The sequence below is a fragment of the Carassius auratus genome, chromosome 47 (genome assembly GCF_003368295.1).
Source record: "Carassius auratus strain Wakin chromosome 47, ASM336829v1, whole genome shotgun sequence".
Taxonomy (NCBI): domain Eukaryota; kingdom Metazoa; phylum Chordata; class Actinopteri; order Cypriniformes; family Cyprinidae; genus Carassius; species Carassius auratus.
Window position 1 is genome coordinate 12,986,070 of NC_039289.1, and position 18,254 is coordinate 13,004,323.

Here is an 18,254-nt window from a genome sequence, read left to right on the forward strand (position 1 = left end):
ATGATAATCATGTTACAATATGAAATATTAAAAAAATATGTGCAGCTGGCGTGACATGTTATTCTACTGTTCTTAAAGGACATTAGTTTTCTCTTATGGTTTAATGTAGCTGGACAACCAAGATGTCATAATCATAATATTTATTCAAATTGTCTTTTTATTTTATTTTATTTATACAAAACCAAATAAAAAGCAAAACTCACAAACAAATAGCTTTTTTCTGTTCAGTGTTTTGCTTTGTTTTCTTTGATTTGTTTGTTTGGCATGTTGTTTTGTACATTTCTTTTTAAATTGTCTTTTAATTGATTTGTATGTTCATCTGTTTTGCTTTTTTTGCTTTTTGTTGCATGCCTGTTTTTTTGTTTAATTTGTTTGTCATTGTCTTCACTAATGAATTTGTTTTGCTTTACCTCACTTTGATTTGCTTTTTGTTTTGCTTGTTGTTGCTTGGTTGGTTTGTTTGATCATTTGGAGAATGAAGTGATTATAATTACAGTTTCGTGTCAGTATCATCAAGTTGGGTTTTACTTTTAATATGCATTGAATTAATATATTGCTCTAAAATGTCTACAGTATGTTGTGACCAGTCATTATTCAGACTCCTTTCGATAACATTTCAAAGACACATTATTGCAGTCTAACTATTATCTCTTGTAGTGTTACAATTACTTTAATATTATTTATTAAATATATATATATATATATATATATATATATATATATATATATATATATATATATATATATATATATATTTATATATATATATATATATCATCACATGAACATTGAAATCAACTAGTGAAGGCAAATTGATACACATTTTAAGGCAACATCTAAATATTGAAACAAAATCTTCTATTACAAGGTGTAATTTGTCACATTTTTACCTCCCGAGATTCCGTGTTGGTTTCTCTGTTTACTTCTAAATCCGTCTCTTGTCATTTATTTTCTTGGAGCAGATTGCAGCGTGTCTGACACTATATTTTGGGTCAGAGCAGCATCATTTGAATGATACTCCAAAACATATTTGCGCTTCAGAGAATCGCTGCAGTAATTATCGTCAGTTTTCTGTCATTACACTACGGATAAAGAATTGTGCCAATTTACAGATGCAATCATGAGGTAGTCTGAGTCTCAGATTAACCAACAATTTATTCACATTTGGTAAATCTTTTGAGATGTTCTGGTTATTTGAGATGTTCAGGTAAGTATGTGCTCAGTTGCTTTTATTTTACCTTTTTTTTTTTGCCAATACTTTTTTAAATTAATTTATACATATAAAATCAAATCAAACTACATTTATTTTTACTAAATATTCCAAATTTACTAAGTAATTAAAGCAGAAATATAGCATTTTAGTCTCATACGTGTCTAATGTGTTAAACTTAAATATATTGACGACATATATTATAACATACAGTATTGTTCAAAATAATAGCAGTACAATGTGACTAACCAGAATAATCAAGGTTTTTAGTATATTTTTTTATTGCTACGTGGCAAACAAGTTACCAGTAGGTTCAGTAGATTGTCAGAAAACAAACAAGACCCAGCATTCATGATATGCACGCTCTTAAGGCTGTGCAATTGGGCAATTAGTTGAAAGGGGTGTGTTCAAAAAAATAGCAGTGTCTACCTTTGACTGTACAAACTCAAAACTATTTTGTACAAACATTTTTTTTTTTTTTCTGAGATTTAGCAATCCTGTGAATCACTAAACTAATATTTAGTTGTATGACCACATTTTTTTAAAACTGCTTGACATCTGTGTGGCATGGAGTCAACCAACTTGTGTCACCTCTCAGCTGTTATTCCACTCCATGATTCTTTAACAACATTCCACAATTCATTCACATTTCTTGGTTTTGCTTCAGAAACAGCATTTTTGATATCACCCCACATGTTCTCAATTGGATTAAGGTCTGGAGATTGGGCTGGCCACTCCATAACATTAATTTTGTTGGTTTGGAACCAAGACTTTGCCCGTTTACTACTGTGTTTTGGGTCATTGTCTTGTTGAAACAACCATTTCAAGGGCATGTCCTCTTCAGCATAGGGCAACATGACCTCTTCAAGTATTTTAACATATGCAAACTGATCCATGATCCCTGGTATGCGATAAATAGGCCCAACACCATAGTAGGAGAAACATGCCCATATCATGATGCTTGCACCTCCATGCTTCACTGTCTTCACTGTGTACTGTGGCTTGAATTCAGAGTTTGGGGGTCGTCTCACAAACTGCCTGTGGCCCTTGGACCCAAAAAGAACAATTTTACTCTCATCAGTCCACAAAATGTTCCTCCATTTCTCTTTAGGCCAGTTGATGTGTTCTTTGGCAAATTGTAACCTCTTCTGCACATGCCTTTTTTTTAACAGAGGGACTTTGCGGGGGATTCTTGAAAATAGATTAGCTTCACACAGACGTCTTTTAACTGTCACAGTACTTACAGGTAACTCCAGACTGTCTTTGATCATCCTGGAGGTGATCATTGGCTGAGCCTTTGCCATTCTGGTTATTCTTCTATCCATTTTGATGGTTGTCTTCCGTTTTCTTCCACGTCTCTCTGGTTTTGCTCTCCATTTTAAGGCATTGGAGATCATTTTAGCTGAACAGCCTATCATTTTTTGCACCTCTTTATAGGTTTTCCCCTCTCTAATCAACTTTTTAATCAAAGTACGCTGTTCTTCTGAACAATGTCTTGAACGACCCATTTTCCTCAGCTTTCAAATGCATGTTCAACAAGTGTTGGCTTCATCCTTAAATAGGGGCCACCTGATTCACACCTGTTTCTTCACAAAATTGATGACCTCAGTGATTGAATGCCACACTGCTATTTTTTTGAACACACCCCTTTCAACTAATTCAACTAATTGCCCAATTGCACAGCCTTAAGAGCGTGCATATCATCAATGCTGGGTCTCATTTGTTTTCTGACAATCTACTGAACCTACTGGTAACTTGTTTGCCACGTAGCAATAAAAAAATATACTAAAAACCTTGATTATTCTGGTTAGTCACATTGTACTGCTATTATTTTGAACAATACTGTATAGTGTAGTGTTCCTGTAGCTCAAGTGGTAGAGCATTGCGTTAGCACAAGGTTGTGGGTTCAATTCCCAGAGATCACATGATAGGTAAAAAAAACAAACAATGTTAGCCTGAATGCACTCTAATTCGCTTTGGATAAAAGCGTCTTATAAATGTAAATGTAATTAATAGTATTTTCCAGTAAGCACAGTCATTGGATCATCTGGTGGCAGATGTACATGCAAACCCATTTATTAATGCAAATCACATTGCTGCATCTGGTTAACATCGAGAGAACAGAACAGGATGGTTTTCCATATTTATAATCTGGCCACAATTTAAAAAAATATATATATTAATAATAAATGAGATATTGTGCTATGATATGCTTATTGGCAACATGATTTGTTTTCACGTCACAATGCAGAACTTTAATAAACAGAAATATTATTGCTGTTGTGCCCCTTGAGGTTTTGAATGATGAACTGAAGCTAATGCAATATTGTTATGTGTTATGATGGCATCTTTTATGAGCCATCACTATTTATTGCTACAATAATCCTACTTACTCATATATTCAACCTTTGATTAAAAGTTAATACCTCATGCCTCTATAGGTCAGCCTTTGTTAATCAGGACGGTGGTTTTTATAGATGTTCAGCTTTATACGTTTAACATTTCAAGTTGAATAAATCAACATTTGTTTTCTGAGCTAACAACTTGAATGAACAATAAACTGTATATTTATGTTGTATAAACCTTTGTTCACTGATAATATATGCATGACTTTTTCAGAGTGAAAGCTACTTTATTCAACTACAAAAATATGTAGGGTAGGATTTGATTTTAATTTAAATGGATGGGATTATGAGAAGTAAGGGTGTTTCATAATAAAGTAGGTTGTTTATGGGCGGGGTTTATAAGCGAAAGGACTTGGTGATGTCACTTGAATAGGAAAGTTGTTTTAGGGGAGATTTTGATGACTACGAACTTGTGAGTTGTGCTTGAAACTTTGCATAGAGCATGTTGTGGGTCTTAAGCATCTTTGCAGGAGCTGCTCCTATCATTAGCTCATTGAGCGAGTGTATTCGTGTGGGTGATTGTTTCCACACTCGCTGACATTTGTTTACGCTCCTCTGCCAAGTGCACCTTGCCTCTGACGTCCAGGGTAACAAAGCGTGTGGCCTGTCTTTTGTGCCGCAGCAATCTGGTCAGTGTGTGTGTGTGTGTGTGTGGGGCTCTATACACATTTCTCTGTAAAGTGATGTCTGATTACCAGTCATTTCTTCTAGCCGTGAGCAGCTCTCGCCTCCAACAAAGAGAACAAAGCTCTCATCTGCACTTAGCGATGATCATTAACAGCCCCTCTGTAATTGTTCCCAGTTTTTCATTGGTAAACAAGTAAAAAAATAGAAAGTCTCTCCCAGTCTCGGTTGAGTGAGATATATATTTAGCTTTAATTTATTTTTATTTAAGTTTGAGTAAATGTTAGTACTTTTATTTTAAACTGAAACTATATTTTAAGCTTTAAAAATCCTTTTTGAAGCTTTAATTTAATATCTATAAAACAAATACATTTAGTCTCAGTTAACAATAACTACACTGCACAAAAAGCAATGTTATGAAAGAACACTAGAAGGGATTTTTTTTAGGAATTGATATTGTTTCTGCACCAGATTTGCCAAGAATGTTGGTGCCAGCATTGGGCACAGATATTGTGATAAGCAAAGTTGTGCTCTGTTTACTATATTGTTGAGGTTCCCGGCAGATTACCACAATCTGACATACTTTGGTAGCACTTTATTTTACAGTCCTGTTCCTCATGTACATACTATGTACTTATTATAGTAATTACAGAAACTATGTAACAACTAGGTATTAACCCTGAACCTACCCCTAAACCTAACCCTACCCAATGTAGTTACCTTGTGTTACCAGAACTTTCTTAGATAAATACACTGTAAGTACACTATAAGTACATGTTAGTGCACGTACTGTAAAATAAGGTGCAAAAGAAGTTGTTATGGAATAACTAATCAGTGGTTTTGCAAATGTTTGCGAAACTCTTGTGAAGACTTCGTTAGACAATCAGATCTACTTTTTTTGCACTTAGAAATGTTTTTTTTTTTTTTTTTTTTTTGCGACTAGTTCACCTGTAAACAAAATTATGTTTATAAAGTAGCAGGCTGATACAATGTACTGTTTTGAGAAAAACAAATCTCTGGATTTGCCACAGTTTGCGAAACTCTTGCGAAGGCAGTTCATTAGAGTTTTGTATGAAGAATTTAGTGGATACCCATCAGCAGAACTTAATTTTGTCTTGTGGACCAACATTAATATGCCAATCTATCTGTACAGTGCTAGTGTAGTGAAGAAATAGCACTTTAGACATTATTTTTAAGGCACACGTAGCAGTTTTACATAGCGACATTTGCACAAGCAGGTGTTTAAACAGGTTGTGTGCTCATTGCGTGCTGCAATCAATGTTATCGATCTCTGAAGATGGAAGAAAGAATGCTAGCCCACGGTTTGCATTGGAAAGTTCAGGGATGTGCAGCACAGAAATTGAATTGAGTATGCCTTTAATTCATTTCCTGAATCTGAATCCTGAATTGTATTTGCAATTGTACATGCAAAATGTGTAAGAAAACAAAACTAAGATTCTAAATAAATAAATATTACTTACAAATAAGCAATTCAGTTCAAATGTAATGCATTTTGTTGACTACCTAGGGTAAATACTACACCAGAGTAAAGTTTGAACAGTGTGAAACCACTCACATTTTGTCGAAATCTAGTTTAGTTTCATATTTCCTTGCAGACGTTTGTATCATAACTATATTTCTCTGGTGCTCATGGCAGGAAGAAAAACATGTCAGTATTGAGCCAAATTGCCATCGAAACACCAAGTTTGCTCTCTGTATTCTCTGTAGTTTCTGTGGTTGCCTGACCAGAGGTCACTTTTCTAAAATACTTGAAGTGCTTTGAAGTTCCCAGACTTATTTCCTGTCTGAGCCTTGTCCTAGATTTCAGCTTTCATGAAGACATGATCTTAGAAAATCTGTTTGCTCGAATTAAATAAAAAAATCAATGATACACCAGAGTGGAAGTGGAATATGACAGTTTTTTAAATCTGCTGGCTCTCATTTGGAAAATCAGCTCCTACATATTTTTGACAAATCTCCATGAGTGTGATCCATTCTTGAATGGACAAGCCGTTTGGGTGAGCGTTGATATTCCTGCAAGAAACCGTTATTCTCACTTCAGGAATTACTCAGATTACTTGATTACTCAGGATGTAGTTGTGGCATTTTTGACAGCGCGTTGAGCTAATTCTCTTCAGGAAAGATTTTATGGGCACTTTAGCTGTGAAAAAAGCTACAATTTGAACTCCCAGCAAACATATGGAGTCTCCAGTCGGCTTTAAAGTAAGCTGAGGTTGACATTTCTTGGTGACCCGAAAGTCCAGAGAGGAATTCTTTATCTATTTTCAAGAAGCTGCCAGCCTGGCTGTTACATAAGGTGATTAATGGAAATGATGAGACTGGGCGATAGCAGGGATAGTACTGAATATTAAAGATAAAAATAAGATGGAAACTATTTATGCTTTAGTTAAATTTAGTATTTAACATTTTCATAAACTTAGAAAAACGGGATTTTTATTTTATTTATTTTTAACAAGTAACATTTGTGGTGAAAAAAAATTAAATACTATAATGATGAAAAAAGAATATGATAAAAAAATAAGTCATCAGTTATGAATGACAGTTATGCAACTGAAAAGATGCGCAAATAAACGCTGAAAATGAAGTGGATTTGCGCAGCTTCTCAGGTAACAATGGCTCTGTGTAGTAACAGCTGCTCTATGTGAAATAATGCACCTGATGGAATTTGCCGCTGATTAGAGAACCGGCTTTACTGACGAGATGCGCATTAATCATCGGCCGATATATATATATATATATATATATATATATATATATATATATATATATATATAAATGTTGATAAAATAGACAATAAAAAAATTAGGCTGAAAGAAAATTAACCACAATTTTTTTATAAAATACTAAAACTGAAATTAAAATTGTGAAAGCTAAATAGAAATCTGAATAAAATTATTCAAAATGACCACAGCACATAACAAAATTAAAATTTAAGCTAAAATTAAATGTAAAAAGTGAAGAATTTAAAAGCAAAAGCTATTTCAATTTGTTTTATATTGAATTGATTCACCATATCACATGAATGAGAAAATCATTTTCTCTATCAACCTGGCAAATATTCCAAATTCTATAATTCCGCTGGATTGGAAAACGCATCTATAATACTGCTTCAGTTTCCACACTTGACCTATTTTCAGTGCTTCCATCACTGAGTATCTGTGTTGACACAACTGACTGCTCAAGATATTTTTATAATTGACAGAAAAGCACTGACACGTCTGGCCCAAAAATGTTTTGTTGTTGTCTACGCAGTCGCTTAAACCAGTTTCAAGATCTCATCAGTATTACAAAAAAGTACAGACAACATCTGCTTGGATATGAATAATTCAGCATTTTTTGGTCTGGGGATGTATTTGTTTTAGCATTCATATCCTGTAGTACAGCCCTAAAACTTAGATATGCAGTTCTATGAAATATGTGATGTATTGATATGAAGCATCTGTAAACAAACCTATAAATTACTTTGAATCGCCACTCTGTCTCTTGAAAACATGAATAGTGATACTCATATTATCTTGACAGTATTGCTAATCATAAAGGACAACATTTCAACACTCTGGGAAAATGTATGGAGGGCCAAATTACTCAAAATGAAATCATTAAATGTATATTTCAACAAATAGTTAAAGGGGGGGTGAAATGCTATTTCATGCATACTGAGTTTTTTACACTGTTAAAGAGTTGGATTCCCATGCTAAACATGGACAAAGTTTCAAAAATTAAGTTGTACGTTTGAAGGAGTATTTCTGTTCCTAAAATACTCCTTCCGGTTTGTCACAAGTTTCGGAAAGTTTTTTTCGAGTATGGCTCTGTGTGACGTTAGATGGAGCGGAATTTCCTTATATGGGTCCTGACGCACTTCTGCCGGAAGAGCGCGCGCTCCCGTATAGCAGAGCACTGAGAGCAAGTCGAAAAAGGGTCACTATTGTGTGTTGGAACCACAGGCGGTGAGTAAAACTGCTTCAAATATCTCTGCCTCCTTGTTAGTGCGTCCGCCTCCCATCGGAGACCCGGGTTCGAGCCCCGCTTGGAGCGAGTCCTTGCTGCTGCTGCTCTCGTTCAGTTTCAGCCTTCACAGCTTCCACATGCTCTCAACGCAACTGGCGCTCGTGATTCTTAAGCTCCGCCCACACGTCACGCCTCCAGGCGCTCGTGTTTTTCCGGGAAAAATCGGTACAGACTATCTTTCTCTTATGAATATAATAAAACTAAATACTTTTTGGAGTTATGAAGGATGCAGTACTACTCTATAGGTACTCAAGATTAACATGATATTGAGTGAAAACGAGCATTTCACCCCCCTTTAAATACTTAATTAAATAGTTAATAAAACAACACCAGCGAAATCATTAAATAGTTTGGCATCCACTATTGCTGCACTAATACATCTTTAATGATATAAAAAAAATTGTGTAAAAGTTTTTTATTTTTTTTATTTTATTTTATTTTTTAGCCATAAATACGTAGCAGCGTTACAATTTTAACGTAATACATCCAAGCTGTCTGTTTCAGCATCAGTCAAAATATTCAAAAATGTACTATTTGTGCTAATACCTACATTTAACGAGATAAATTATACCAAAGATAAATAGAAGAGAATTATAAAAAAATGCAAAAAAAATATTTATTGATATGATAAAAAAAATGCAAATAAATATTTAATTATGCGTTTAATATTAAATATTAATTTAATGTATATTTAATATAGATAATAAATATTATAGATTGAAATTATTATTATTTCTTATAGTGCTTTGATAAAAGAAAGAAATAGAATAGAATAGAATAGAATAGAATAGAATAGAAATCTACACAGGACAAATGGAATGTAGAAAGATGAATGGATGTGATTAGACATGGCTCCGTGGAATACTTGATTCTGATTGGTCAGTTGTGTATGTTATCCCTCGATAACAACTGGTAAAAGCTGATAACACAGGCTCATCAGGGTAACTAAAGTCAGCGCTATACTCTTACTAGGAACATTTTTTCTTTGTGGAAGCTTTGCGTTTGGTTAGCTAATAAAATATGAAACCTCGATTCAATATTGTGTATAATTATTTATGTCATCCTGGTATCGCAGACTCGCTCTCTCGTTTCATAAAAACGCAGCTGCTGGCATTTTGCTACGCTTGTTTTGTTTGCTGTAATAGATTATAAGATAACTAACAAACTGTAAGATTTTAAAACTGTTTAGTCGTAAATCAATATCTTTTAATCGCTATAATTATTTACGTGGTGAAATATCGCGTAATAAGTGGTTTGATTGTACCGTATCCCTTAAATATCTCTAGTTTGAACTTGCTGTTTGCTCACAACTGTGTTCAGGGCAGCTTTGCATTCAAATATTTCAACTCAAATCAATATTTTGTGTCTAATTATTTACTTATGTGGCAAGTAGCTGTGTAATAAGTGGGATAATGTACATCTAGCTGGTTGTTATCAATGAATAACCCACTTCAGGGTGATACAAGTCTCCTTATTCTGCGATAACAACTGGCGGGATGTACATTATCCTTCAAAATCTCTACATCAGATTATATTCTCTCATTTACATGAATGTAATGGTGCCCAGCAAGTGTATTTATAACTACTGGATATAATATAATATAATATAATATAATATAATATAATATAATATAATATAATATAATATAATATAATATAATATAATTAATATAATATAATATAATATAATATAATATAATATAATATAATATAATATAATATAAATACTCAAATGTAATTGGATTAGAGTGTGTCTGATCCTCGTTCTGATTGGTGGATCTCTCTTCAGAATTGTGGGTAGTGTAGTACTCATGTGCTGAATCAGTTTCCTGTTTCCTATTTGCTGATGTACCTAAGGCATCTTTGTCACTGATTTAATTTGCATTAATCTGCGTTGATTTGATCTGCATTGTTTTTTTTGTTTTTGTTTTTTTTATATATATATTCAATGATACTTGGATTACATTATGGATGTCAACTAAGCCATGAAATCAGTTTCTTGTTGACTTCTTGTAGCCCCACAGAAATCAGTCTCAAATCAAGCAGCTTTTGTTGGTCAACATGTCGAATTTGCATGACCAACTTGAACACGAGCAAAATCTCTGTGGGGAAATATTTCGACCTCAAGCTAAACTCATGAACGTGTAGATTTGTTGTAGAATGACTGGATTTCACCCGTTTAACTTTGCAGAGCAACTTTTAAAGGACTGATTCACTGAAAAAGCAACATTTGCTGAATATTTACTCACCCTCAGGTCTTCCAAGACGGAGATGAGTTTGTTTCTTCATCAGATTTGGAAAAATGTAGCTTCAGAGTGAGAATGAGAGTCCAAACTTGTAATTTTAGCCATAAGCGGCAGTTTGAAGTTAAAAACCTCTTAATGATGTGTTTGTCTCTTTAAAACACAGCTTTTCACTTCTCAAGACATTAATTGATGGATTGGAGTGGTGTGGATTATTGTGATGTCTTTAGGAGTTGTTTGGACTCTCATTCTGACGGCACCCATTCACTGCAAATGATCTATTGGTGAGCAAGTTATGATGAATAAGCAATCTGATCTATGCCTTTGATGACGAGAGGGTGAGGGCGTTTTCACCAAATCTTCTCAAAGTCACACAATGCCAGTCCTGACTTTGACTGATTTCTCCATTAGTTTGCACTAACCAGATGAATTGAGTAAAGCAGCCAGCAGTTTTATCAGGGTGCCATGAACCAGAGTGAACCAGCCCAGTCAAGGTCACTCTCTGTCCCTGCAAATTACCTTCAAATAGTGGCTTCCCTCGTTACACAGACACAAGATCTGAAGGTAATAGCTCAGAAGAGACGGACGGAGGAGGAAGTGAATTAGATTTTAAGGGGCTTGTATTTCCTTCGTCTCAGCTTAGAGACCAGACAGAAACCCAATCTTTCTTCCTGGAACAAAGTTTGACTTTGAGAATGGAAGGACATTGGGGAAGACCAGACCCCATTCACATTAAAGAGCCGCATGAGAAACTGATGAAGAACCTGAATGCCTGGCTATCTGGGGAAGTGAAGATATATCAGTGGTTTACTCTCCAAAACTGATTGCGTCAGTACAGTGCCTTTTAAAATGAACTGAAGTGCTGCTTTCCACCCCACATTCTATCTTCAGTCAGTTTAGATCTACAGTTCAATGATATTAAATGGATCTTAATAACTTAAAAACCTTTCCTCTGTGCCCTCGGCTTAATTTCGTACAGATCTGTCATGGACTCATAGAGTTGTTGAAGGAAAGTTTGAGTGCTTGTATATAAAAAAAATTGATAATTTAGATTAATTAGTCATTTGACATGATGTTTGACTTTTTTTAACCAACATAAAGCACAGTAAAATACTTTGACTACAGATTCCCCCAATTATATATGTTAATAATTGTGTAAATAGTTGAATAGTTGTCTTTTTTTTTATTTGCTATTTAAATTGCTTGAAAAAATTATTATAACTATTATATTATATAAGTATAGTAAGTATAAATAATAGTATAAAAGTATAAATAATATATATATATATATATATATATATATATATATATATATATATATATATATATATATATATATATTCATTATTATATAATGGTAATTATCTTTAAGGAAAAAAAAATCTTATGTAATTTGGTTTATTGTAAAATAACTTATTTAAATATGTATAAACATTTATTTATTTATGTATTTGTATTTTCTATTTTATTTTCCTTTTGTAAATATTTTGTAAAATAGTTATTTGGTGTCTCATCTGGTCATTAAGTCTATTGTAATAAATTATTATTATTATTATTATTATTATTATTATTATTATTATTATTATTATTATTATTATTATTATTATTATTTCAAAACCGTTAAATAGTGGGTACAATAAGTGATTTGTCCAGCATATTGGATTATTGCTCATTTAAAGTGAAATAGGAGAATATGTTAGCAGTAGGATTCAGGGTAAAAAAAAAAATGCATAAGCGTAAAAATATAAGGTTGTTATGTTCTGTGGTGTGTGGAGTCCCCATAAAATCAGTACAAAGAACTCAGTTAACACTTGCAGCCATGTTCCCTTCCTTCCCAGCTGAGGAAAGCCTTGGGATGAAAGTGTAGAGACTACGGGAGCCTCGTGTGACTCAGGCTGAAGGATGGAAGGAGATTATTCATCAGTATTTTAGATTTTGCCCAGAAAACCACAATTTCACTTCTTTTCAGTAAGTCTAAATTCATATTGGGTGCCACTCGAACACAGTAAGATCCTAGAAAGCAAGTAGATGCTTACAAAACTGAATTTCAGGGATTCAGATTTGATTTGTTTGAAATCATCAGTTTAATTATCCACTGAATCTTCTATTCCCCAGTGTTATATACAGAAGTGAGTACATTGGGGTCACCAAAAAGGAATATGCATCTTCTGATGTCTTTGTACATATGTGTTCTAGATTGACATTTCTGAGGGCTGAATTTATTTTTGTGTGTGTCGTCCCCTTGGGATGAGTGGATAATGTTTTCTTTGAAATGTCATACATGCGACTGCTTTAATGTGCAGGTGCTGGTGTCCTACATACATAAGTAAATAGCATATGAATAGAGGAATAAAAATACAATCTGTTTTCCTGCCTAACCTATATCACACTATATATATCAAAGTCGTCAGTTTCACTTTATTAGTTTTTATATATATAAAGTTGGTTGTTGGTTTTATAATGTGCATGTATGTTATTAATATTTATGTTCTATAATCTATTATAACTTAGGAAATACATTTTTGGTGTTGGTTGTGTTTGTTTGTTTGACATTTAATTGTAATTTAAGCCATTTTTCAATGTCAAATATTTTGTAAGTCAAAATAAAAAGCCTAACGTCTTTTTTGTGGCATACAGAACAAACAAATTCATGGGTTTTGGAAGCAGATATGACAGAATTCACGTATTTGTGCGAGCTATTCCTTTAACACGCTGTACTCTCTCCTGCCTTGACTGTGTAATAACAAGGCTTACATATTAATGAGATGCTTGTGAACTAATGAAGCTCCATAAGCCTGTTTCGAGTGGTCAGGGGTCAAGCTCTGTTCTCTTGCTGCTCTAATTACAAAAATGCATGCTGTGCAGGTGAAAATCTGTTCCTTTTGAGTATGTATTAGGAAATTAAACGAGGTCTTCTGTTGCATAAGACATTCTGGTCAATATAAGTCCAGTGACATTTCAGATCTAATGTACTCATTTATTGATTAAAAAGTGAATTCTTAGTAAGATTATTATGTTTTATTTATGCATGCGCTATGCAATTTTTTTAAATGACAAAAAAAAAAAAAAAAAAAAAGATTAAATCAGTCCTTAATTTAAATATTGTTTCTCTAATGTATAGTTGGTCTTCTGGCATTTTTGTCATTAGCATCTCTTTCATTGTGGAACCTCTTTCAGACATGGTGCATTGAATCAGTGTTTTTCGTTCACAGCCGACGAGCGAGGACGATCTCTGCCCGATCTGCTATGCACACTCCATATCAGCCGTCTTCAAGCCCTGCTCCCACAAATCCTGCAAGTGAGTTCCTGCCAATATCATATCAACAGCTCCGTTCTCCCATTCACTCCTGCATTTACGAGATTAACACTGTGCCGTTAAACACTTCAATGGCCATTACTTCTATGTAAACATGAACACCGCCTGTAATACTATGGATCGGTTACCACTGTTGTGATACTTCCACTGCCAGTGCTGTGTAGATTACTTAAGAAATTGTAGTTCATTACTGATAACAAATTGCATGACGGAAATCGTAGTTTGTAATGTAATCTATTGGATTGCACACATTGCGTAATGTATCGCGACTACTTTTTGATTATGTTTATAAATACATAATATAATTAGTTATTTTTCCTAACCAACGCTCGTTAACCGATTATAACCGTTTATCGATAAGATCATTTAAAATAAGAAAGGATTAGTGTCTGTGACACGTTAAAAATAACGTACTTACTATTTTTTGTTCCCCGGGGATTAATTTCACATGCGCAGAAAGCAACAGACAACAGAACATGAGAATTCACATGGTCAGCAAACAAGCTTGTGCGTGCGGAGAAAAAAATTAATAGAGCTAGGCTATATATAGGAAATAAATAGGTCTATATGATGAATATATTTTTACTTGAATAATAAATTACAAAAATGAAACGCAGAGTTAGGTTCATTTTTGTGCTGCGCGAAAGGAAACAGATGTCAGAAAGCGGCATACTATTTTTCTTTACGCTTCTTTTAAGCACAGAGATTTGTTTTTATTGTGAATGTACACAAAATGAAGTCAAACCGTATACAATTCAGATTATCTTTATGACTAAAAGGGGAAGTTGCTTCCACTGTTAGAAGGTAAAAAAAAATCAAGTAATTGCGCTGGCATGGCATGAGCGCACAAAGTTAAACTTTGGTACTTTGACGATGCAGCCTGTTCATTATCATAATAAAATACAGTTAGTCAAACATATGAAAAAAAACACACCCTGCTCAGTTTAAATATAGTATAAAATCTGTGCTGTTATGTGTTATCAACGTACCGCCATGATGTTATGAGAAACATTTTGTTTTACGTGGATATTGGAACGCGAGTGAAGTACGTAATAAATAATAATTTGGCATTCAAATACATCGCGAATATGGAAACTTTTGATTTTGTGTCAAATGAGAGACCCAATGTTGGTTTTTTAGCCTAAATTAATTTGTTTTGCCTTGTAGTTTATGTTGCTATAACTTCTTTTTTTAAATAGGCTACTGTAATTGAAAGGATTTGTTGTGCAGTGAAGAGAACTAAAATAGCATAGCTATGTTTACAATGTTTATTATAATGTTTTTATAATGTTAAACATTTGCATCGGTATAAGGACTATCTCTGAATGGAATAATAAAAATAATATACGAATAGAATAACCTGTTTTAACAATGCAGCAAACCTTTTTAAATATTTTGATAAAAATAAATAAATAAATGACATTTTAATCCATTTAACAGATTGTATTAATGGTTGGTTAACGGTTAACAGGTTAAAATGAACATCCCTGAACATTACATTGTTTTCTTTTAAAATAAAAACAATCCAAATATTTAACTGATGTATAAAATGTAATCATGTAGTCCATTAAAAGTAACCGTAATCTGATTGTGAGCGTTTTTTTAAATGTATTTTAATCTTATTATGTTTGAATCTGATTATGTAACCCAAATTGCGTGTAAACCGTTCCTACTCAGCACTGTCCACTGGCAGCGTTGTGGTCTCAGCACTGTGTTGAAGCTGTCACAAAACCAATCATTTACATCAAAACTGTGCTCTCAATCAAATGAATTTTCTTGGCGGTTTGCTTTTGGTTCGCTTGACGTATATCACGAAGTGTGGCACAGATAACTCGCGCGGTGACGCGATTCAGCGCTCTTTAAATGATTAAATGTCACTGACGTACCCATCTCTCGCCTCCTCACTCACTTTGTCTTTTATTTCAGGGCCTGTATCAATCAGCACTTGATGAATAACAAGGACTGCTTCTTCTGCAAGGCCACCATCACTGGAGTGGATGATTACACTAAACCGGCCAGCTCTTAGTGCGCCCTTCACACACACACACACACCCACATTTAGTGTTCAGAATCCACATTATGTACACTTTCCCCAAAGACTTCACTTCAGAAACACATATTCAGGTTGGACTCTTTCTTTCCACTCAGTCCATGTACGGTCATCGTCCCGTCACCGCTGCTTCTGCCAGCATTGCCCGTCTGCACTGGCGTATCATAACATTTGTTCCTCTGACGGATGGAACGAGGCCGTGCAAGGCAATCGTTCTTTCCAGGTGTCTTTGTGATGAATGGATGAGATCCTGTTTAGAGCCGTGCGCTCGTGGTGCTTCTAGAGCTGAATGTGGGAGATCTGCTGAGAGTCATGGGCAGAGCGAATGACAGATTTCATCTCTCGTCCACTGTCTCAATCTCTTCTTTCTTCGCTCATCTTCTCATCTGTTTTCAGACTTCATCTCATCTCTTCCTCTCTCTCCTCATCTCTTGTCTCATCTCATTTTTTTCTTTCCTTCTCTCGTCTCTTCCCGTCTCATTCTCGTCTCTTTTTCTTATCTTGTCGCTTCTCATCTCATTTTGGTCTCCTTCTCCTTTCTTCTCGTCTCTTCTCACAAACTCTGGTTATATTATCATATCAGGAAGTCAGATATAAACTCAGTGAACAGTTTTTCACATCACTCTGTATTTGCTAAAGTTTTTATACTCCGTACTGACAGCCATATTTGACAGAATGACAACATGCAGTCTCACACGATGCAGAACCTACAATCACGACATGATCTTCTACATGAAAAGGAGACCGTTTACACTGAGATGTGAATGCAGTTTGATCTGCTACATGTTCTCCATTCGGCCAGCTTTCACGTTTGATCTGACATTATTACGGTGTGGTGTTTGTGATTGTTCGGCTTTCTTCACACCCAGATCTTTCCTTCAGTCTGTCCCATTAGGAGTGCCTAGACTGCTGGTTTTGTTCCAGGACACCCAACAGACATCTAAGTGCTTTGCTGTTGTGTGCATGGGGTTAGCTTTCCCAGAATCCTTTGCTAATGGATTATGTTACACTGGGGCTCTGCCTGCACTCAGAATCCATTGCCTCGCCACAGCTCCTTTAAAAGGATATTCAGCCATTGACAACTGCGATTTTCTACACCAAATAAAAGTCTAGTCTCTTAAAAACCCACTAAATATTAGAGCCAAGACTGGAGCTTTGACTGTCACAAAAGAGTACGCATTGTTAAAACAACTTGTACAGAATTCATCATGCGCTTCTTACTAATGCACACAGACGGTTTATTTAACACGCAGACGATTTGCTGCGACCGATAAACCACTGAACTTCCAAACACTACATGATAAGTATGAATTACCAAAGCCAAGAGAGTATTTGGATCACTGCTTCTCACATTTGGACGGTTAAAGGATTTCTCACAATGTGGTGTAATGTTGTTTTAAAAAGGGGGTGCATGATATGACAGTAGGACCCCCCCCCCCCATATAGTTTACTTAAAGTGTGTGTGTGCGCATTTGCGATGAGCGTGTGCCGACGACTGTAAATTTAGGGTTTCCACTCTCAGACACCTGCTATTGTTTTCAAAGATTAGTTAAGCAATATTTAAATGACTGTTGATTTGTTTGTTTTTTTCTGTCTTTCTTTCTTTCTTTCTTTCTTTTTTTTTAAGAAAGAGATGACATGGCGATTTTTGGTTCTTTCACTTTTGTGAGAGTGTACATGTATTGATATTAGCATTAAATTATTTATCCTAAATGCGGTCTGGTGTACTTACTCGGTAGATACTTTCCAAGGTATATATTGGCTAACTAATGTATTTAATGTTAAGCATATATTTAAATATGGCCAACAATCGTTCAACCCTGTTACTGGATGATTTCCTCCCTGTTTAAGTGCCACCATTGCAATAGAATGTAAAACTGACCAGTGTTGGGGAGTAACTAGTGACATGTAACGGTGTTACTTAATTTAATCACAAAATAAATGTAACTGTAAGCCGAGCCAGAACTGAACTGCTATTCTGATGCTTTTGATTGGTTCTCATTTGAATTTGCAGCGCATAATTGGCTGACGCAGTGACATCAGTTCACACTGACGCAGGATGTTTTAGGCTACAGCCTTTCTGAGAACTGATTAACAGCTGTAAGAGACTCAGAAAAGTAATCAAATGTATTAAGACACATAATGTAAATAAAGTAATTGAACAAATTATACAACTAATTACATTTTAAGTAGGGCAACTTGTAATCTGTAACCTATTACATTTCCAAAGAAGCCTTCCTAACACTAAAACTGACCAATCAGTTACACAACTGGAACAATTCGTTTACAGTAAGCTTCCATTTTGCACTGAAAAAACATAAGTACAAATAAAAACATGACTTAATAGAAATAAATAAATAAACGTATTTTTTCTCCT

General features: G+C 34.5%; 1 protein-coding gene across 3 annotated transcripts in view; it reads left to right on the top strand.

The window, feature by feature from the left end:
• LOC113065150 (E3 ubiquitin-protein ligase RNF123-like) overlaps positions 1–18,254 on the top strand; it is a 126,407-nt gene that overhangs the window by 91,570 nt on the left and 16,583 nt on the right. For 2 of the 3 annotated variants that reach the window (XM_026236367.1, XM_026236368.1), the window contains exons 38-39: positions 13,724–13,809; positions 15,754–17,590. In XM_026236367.1, coding sequence (XP_026092152.1) covers positions 13,724–13,809; positions 15,754–15,853 — 186 coding nt within the window. In that variant the 3' untranslated portion in view covers positions 15,854–17,590. Of the gene's footprint in view, positions 1–13,723; positions 13,810–15,753; positions 17,591–18,254 lie in introns of those variants that run through there. The other variant, XM_026236369.1, reaches the window with a different exon arrangement.